At 58.8% G+C, this 5,503-nt stretch overlaps 1 protein-coding gene across 3 annotated transcripts; it reads right to left on the reverse strand.

Moving 5' to 3' along the window:
* Positions 1-904: 904 nt before the first annotated feature.
* Positions 905-4,254, reverse strand: TRIM63 (tripartite motif containing 63). 3 transcript variants are annotated; one of them, XM_027661154.1, is made up of 9 exons: positions 4,076-4,254; positions 3,800-3,966; positions 2,452-2,620; positions 2,068-2,163; positions 1,671-1,904; positions 1,512-1,534; positions 1,215-1,339; positions 1,033-1,107; positions 905-935 (listed from the first exon to the last, which is right to left on the reverse strand). In XM_027661154.1, the coding sequence occupies exons 1-9, from the start codon at positions 4,232-4,234 to the stop codon at positions 925-927; spliced, it is 1,059 nt and encodes a 352-aa protein (XP_027516955.1). In that variant the 5' UTR covers positions 4,235-4,254; the 3' UTR covers positions 905-924. The 3 variants fall into 3 exon arrangements, with proteins under 3 accessions (XP_027516955.1, XP_027516952.1, XP_027516954.1); XM_027661151.1 differs by having other exon boundaries at positions 1,033-1,110; positions 4,076-4,250; XM_027661153.1 differs by having other exon boundaries at positions 1,033-1,110; positions 2,452-2,617; positions 4,076-4,249.
* Between the last annotated feature and the right edge of the window lie 1,249 nt (positions 4,255-5,503).

Raw genomic sequence — 5,503 nt, forward strand, 5'->3', positions numbered from 1 at the left:
CCTCCCTGACTTGGGGAGCCCTTGGAAACCCCCAGTTTAGATCCAGCTGCGGAGCAACCATGTGATGGATAAGCCTGGAGCCAGACCCGCCCCCAGCAGCGACTCCTGCCCCCCTGCTCTGGGTGAGCAGCACTAATTACCCTGAGGCTAATTGCAATTGTGACTCAGCCCAGGGCACTGATGCAGGCCCTGCCTCAGTTTCCCCTTGGCCCCTGCTGAGCCAGGCTTATATTTTTTTCAGGAGAAAAGCATCTATGGTGTATTTTTGCATTTATGGTGTATTTTTGCATTCAAGGTGTATTTTTGCACTTGTGTGAGCTCAGCCAGCAGCAAACCAGCAGCTTGATGCCAAGACCATCCCCCATTTTGGGGACTGGCACAGCCTGGAGCATCCTCCAGCCCTCTCTGTGCCACATTTCCAACCCCAGGCAAGCACATCTCATCACCAGGAGATAAATCCTGCGGGGTGCTGACCTGTTATATCCCCAGGCAGGAGGCCAGGCCTGCGTGCCAGCGCTGCCAGAGGTGCTAACGAGGCTAGAAATTAAGAGTTGGATTGGAGGTATCCCTCTGCCACACCAAGACCTGGCAGGGCCACCAGTGATGGCACCATCCTGGCAAACCCACCCACAAGCCAAGACAGGAGAGGCGAGGAAGAAATAACCACCCGAACCACCAGTTTTTTTCTTTACAAAATACACAAATTTCAAATCCGTGACAATTATATACAAAAAAACCCAAGGAAAATTACAAAACGTGCGGAATTGTCCTGTTTGCACCCGTATGGAAAAGTGTCCTGTGCTGGAGCAGGCGCCGGCTCTCCGGGCTGCCGGTCCCTGCGCCGTGTCCCCCCCCCAATCCTGAATCCACCGCTGGGCATCCTGTGCCCACGGCGTTTCTCCCGTGCTGGCAACATCTCTGTGGCTACTGGGAAGCTGCCAGGGAAGAGGGTAGGAGGGTTAAGGGGAATCCAAGCCCCCCAGAGCTCCCCCAGGGGTTGAGGGTCCCAGAGGGGTGGGATTGGCTCCTTACCCATCACTGTCCTCTCGGGCGCTGTGTCCTCCTCCACCTCTTCCTCCTCCCCATCAAAGTATTCCTCGTCTTCCTCTGCTGCAAACAAGCCACCAAATGTCACCAGGAGCCACCAGGAGATGGGTGTCAGTGGGTTGGTGGGAGTTGGCAAAGGGGTATCAGGGGGTCAGGGGCTGAATTACCGGGATCGAAGTCCAAGGCACGGACGGCGTCAGTGAGGTGGTCCAGGCTCACGGAGAAGGCATCCATGCTCTCATATCCCTGCTGAATCTTCTCCAGACGACCACCCTTGGAGGCCTCCACGATCCTGGGCAGGGAAAGCATGGATATGTGTGTCCCCTGTCCCCTTGCCAAGCTGGAGGACCACGGGATGCCAGGGTGGGGTGTCGGGGCAACCCCCCACTGGCAAAGCCGCGTGGCCAAATCCTGCCCATCTGTGGGGCTGGGATCATTGGATTTTCCCCAGTTTGAGCACTTACGTTTTGATGAGCTGCTTCGCATTCTGTGTGGAGAGAGGCAGAGATGGAGAAGGAGAAGGAGAAGGAGGTGAGTAAAGCCACAAGACAGCCACCAGGATGTCCTCGACAGTAGGACCCCATGTGGGCACCAGCAGGGAGGGAAAAGTCTGGGGGTCTCACCATGAGGAAGGCAGCCCCCCCGGTCTCCTCCGCTGCCTGGATGGCCGTTTCCACCAGCCGACTTGACTTCTCCAGCTGCTCCTTGTACTGGCAGATGAGGCTCTGGATGAAGGCTGTCTTTTCTCCCTGCTCCTGGGAGATGCGCTGCAGCAGCTCCGACTTCTTCTCCTCCAGCAGCGCTGCCAAGTCATCGAAGCGAGCGCACAGCTCCCGCTTGGCCGCCTCGCTGTTCTCCTGTGGGGACAGGGGGCAAAAGGATGCCACCTGTGTGTCCCTTCAGCACCAGCAGCACCCCCAGGGCTTCCCTGCTCCGTGGGCTCCAGCTCCCTCCCGACCATCCCCGGCTGATGTTTCATCCCCGGGTGTTTGGGGGGTTCCTTTTCCCCTCTTCCCTCACCTCGGTGCTCTGGCACGAGTCTTCCAGCTGGGAGATGATGGTCTGGATCCGGTCATTCCCCGCCACTAGCATGGAGATGCAGTTGTTCAGCTCAGTCTGGGGAGGGACAGACACAAACAGCTTTAACTCCTTCGGGGTTGAGGACTTCCCCCATCCCGACACAGGGACGGGCTGGGCATTGCTTGTCCCCAGCTCTGCTCCCCCACATCCCCCACAAGCCACAGCTGCTCTAAATATAGTCTGTCTCCTGGGCGAAGTCACCCGGGGGGCTATTAATACCCTGTGAGCCAATCCCAGTGTTATTTGTGACTGTCCTAGCTCAGCACATCGCCCCAGGACCAGCCGTGTCACCCGCAGCCCCCCCTCGTGTCCCCCCCTCGTCACCTTCTGGCCCTGGAAGATGGTTTGCAGAGGGGCGACCTCGCAGTCCTTGTGGGCACCGAAGACTTTGCACATGGAGCAGGTGGGGACCTCGCAGGTGACGCAGTAGATGTTGATCCGCTCGTCCTCGTGCTCCTTGCACATGGGGTGCTCCCCCTTTTTCAGTGGCCTGCTGGAGAGAGCGGCACAGCCACAGTGACATCCCTGTCACGGTGATGTGACCCCATGGGGGTGATGTCCCCACTTCAGGGGCATCCCTGCTGCGATGATGTGCCATTGCAGCGACACCCCCACTGCAGCAACACCCCGCTGGTGCTGCATGGTCACCCCAAAATCAAGTCCCCTGGAAAAAGGCCAGATCCTGCCATAATCCCACACTCGCTCCCTTTAGGAGCCACCAAACTCTGTGCCTCTGTAAGCCCCAAGCCCAGTAAGTCCCAGTTTAAAGCCCTGTGTCACTGGGCATGGCAGTGGTTGGCACTGGGGGCAGGGGGGCTCCGGGCTGCGCTCCAGGGACGCTGCACAAGGAGCTAAATTTAGCCCAGTGCTGCCCGGATTTATTGTCACCCATCGCGTGACCAGGGTGGGGGCTCCCAGAAACCCCCAGGAGGTCCCAGACGGGGGCTGCAGCCAAATCATCCCGTCTACAGCAAGGAGGGACATGGGGACAAGCCAACCCTCTGAAGCATAGACAGGGCTGGGCCCCCCGAACTCCCCCAGCATCTGCTGACACCTGCCACGTGCCATCGTCCCCGTCCCCATGGCTCTCACACAATATTTACAGCAGTTCAGGGAATTTGGCCAGGGCCACTGCTCTGCCTTGAGAACCTGTGACCCCCCTGTCCCCCCTCCAGCTTCATGTTTGCCCCCCCAAACTGTCCTTCTTGCTCTTATCAGCTTCAGTGCCTGCTGTCATGAGCAGAGCCTGGATTTGTCCCCCTCACCTCTTATCTCCCAGCCAACACTCCAGCAAGAGCATTTCAGGGCTAAACAGGACCTGCTCTACTGTCACCACCCCCCCGGGGACCCACCACCCCCCTGAGCTGCCCAGAGACACAAACTGCTCTGGACAGGGGAGAGAATTGGATTGGGGGAAAAAGATTCGGGTCAGGGGAGGAAGTTTTAAGTCAGGAGAAGAAGTTTTGAGACAGGAGGAAGATTTTGGTCAAGGGGAGAAAATTTGGGTCAGGAGAAGATTTGAATCAGACACCACTGAGGCAGCAGAAAACCTCCCAATTTTTCAGTCTCCCGTGGTCTCAGGGACGGTGCTGGGGCACGGGAGGGGGGCATCCCTGCATCCCCACATCCCCATATCCCCGTGTCCCAGTCAGCCATGTCCACCTGTGCCTACCTGGAGCACTCCTGCTTGTAGATGTCAATGATGTTCTCCACCAGCAGGTTCCTCTGCAGCCCATAGACCCCGTGACGGTCCAGCAGCACCTCGTGGCGGCACGACGGGCACCGGAACCGGCCCCCCGAAATCAGACTGCCCCGGCTCTGCCAGTACGGGTTGGCAGCCTGGGAGGGGGAGATGAACAACATCAGTGTCTCCACAGCACCACGACCACCCTGACAACCTCCAGCCCGGGCAGGGGGATGGAACGGGCACGGGGGACCCTCGTCTCACCTGGAAGACGTCGTTGGCGCACTTGCGGCACAGGTTGTGCTGGCAGGGCAGGATCACCACCGGCTTGCTGAACATCTCCAGGCAGATGGGGCAGATGAGCTGCTTCTCCAGGCTCTCCATGGGGTTGCCATCCTGCAGGATGCCTGCTTGGAAATCCATTGCCTTGTCAGCGCGCTCCTCTCACCGCTCTCGGCTGCTGTCACCCCTCGTCCCGCTATTTATAAGTCGCTCCCTGGTCACGCGGATCCAAATCCCAACACGGCGTCGGGTGTCCGAGGAAGCAGCACCTGTCACACGGTGGTGAGCCATAGGGGAGCTGGCAGTGGTAAACAAGATGGGGACAGGCTGTCCAGGAGGCCCTGCCTGCCCGTGCTGTGGACATGCCTCAACCAGAGCAGGGGAGTAAACAGGGCCGGGCTCTGCCCCAGGGCCAAAGGGTTGCACACCGTGGGGACAGCATGGCCAGATCCATGGCTGCACCCCAAAACAGCGTCGAGGTGGGGGCAAGGAGGGGCAAAAAACCAGCCCTGTCATTGTTAGGATGGCGCCAGGAATGGGGCAGAGCTGGGTTAGTGGCAGTGGGGGTGGCTTATATGGAGCATCTCTGCCCACTCCAAAATGTGACCACTTCTGGGGAGAAAACAAACACCTCACCAGTGGGTCTCCATGTGCTTGGAGGGGAGAGGCAGCCCCAGGGAGACACAGCCCCCATACCTGGCACATGCACCAGGGTGTCCCCTCTCTAAGCAAGGATTAGGGGAGTCCTCTGTGTCCCCAGATGTGGGGGGGCTACTTGGACTGCTCCCTGTGCTGATGTCACGGCCATGACTCAACTGGCTCCTCCGCTGGGTTTCAAAACTTGACCCAGAAAAGGGGTCAGCAGGCAAGCACACTGAAAACAGCCCCGGCACACAGTGCCCAGCTGGTGTGGCCATAAACAGGGTGTCAGGTCAAGGGCCAGTGCCCGGCCACAGGGAGACCTGTCAGCATGGGCAGCTGCACCGGGAGAGGGGTAATTCTAGCCCTGTCCCCCATGGGTCACGAGGTGCCCACAGTGACTGTGGGCAGGAGGGGTGGGTGCAGGGGTAAGGGGGTGCACAGGGGTAGGAGTATGTGAGTGCTGGGATACATGGATGGGGATGTGCAGGGATACTTGGGTGTGGGAGATGCATGGGTGCAGAGGGGCACGGGTATGTGGGTGGATGGGTACATGTGGGCACACAGGTACATGGATACACAGCTACCTGGATGCACAGGTACATGATGAACAGGTACACGGATGCACAGGCACACAAATACATGGATACACAGCTACCTGGATGCACAGGTACATGATGAACAGGCACACGGGCACATGGATACACAGGTACATGGATGCACAGGCACATGGATACACAGGTACATGGATGCACAGGCACATGGGCACAT

Source organism: Corapipo altera, unplaced genomic scaffold (assembly GCF_003945725.1).
Source record: "Corapipo altera isolate COAL_440 unplaced genomic scaffold, ASM394572v1 201, whole genome shotgun sequence".
Lineage (NCBI taxonomy): Eukaryota > Metazoa > Chordata > Aves > Passeriformes > Pipridae > Corapipo > Corapipo altera.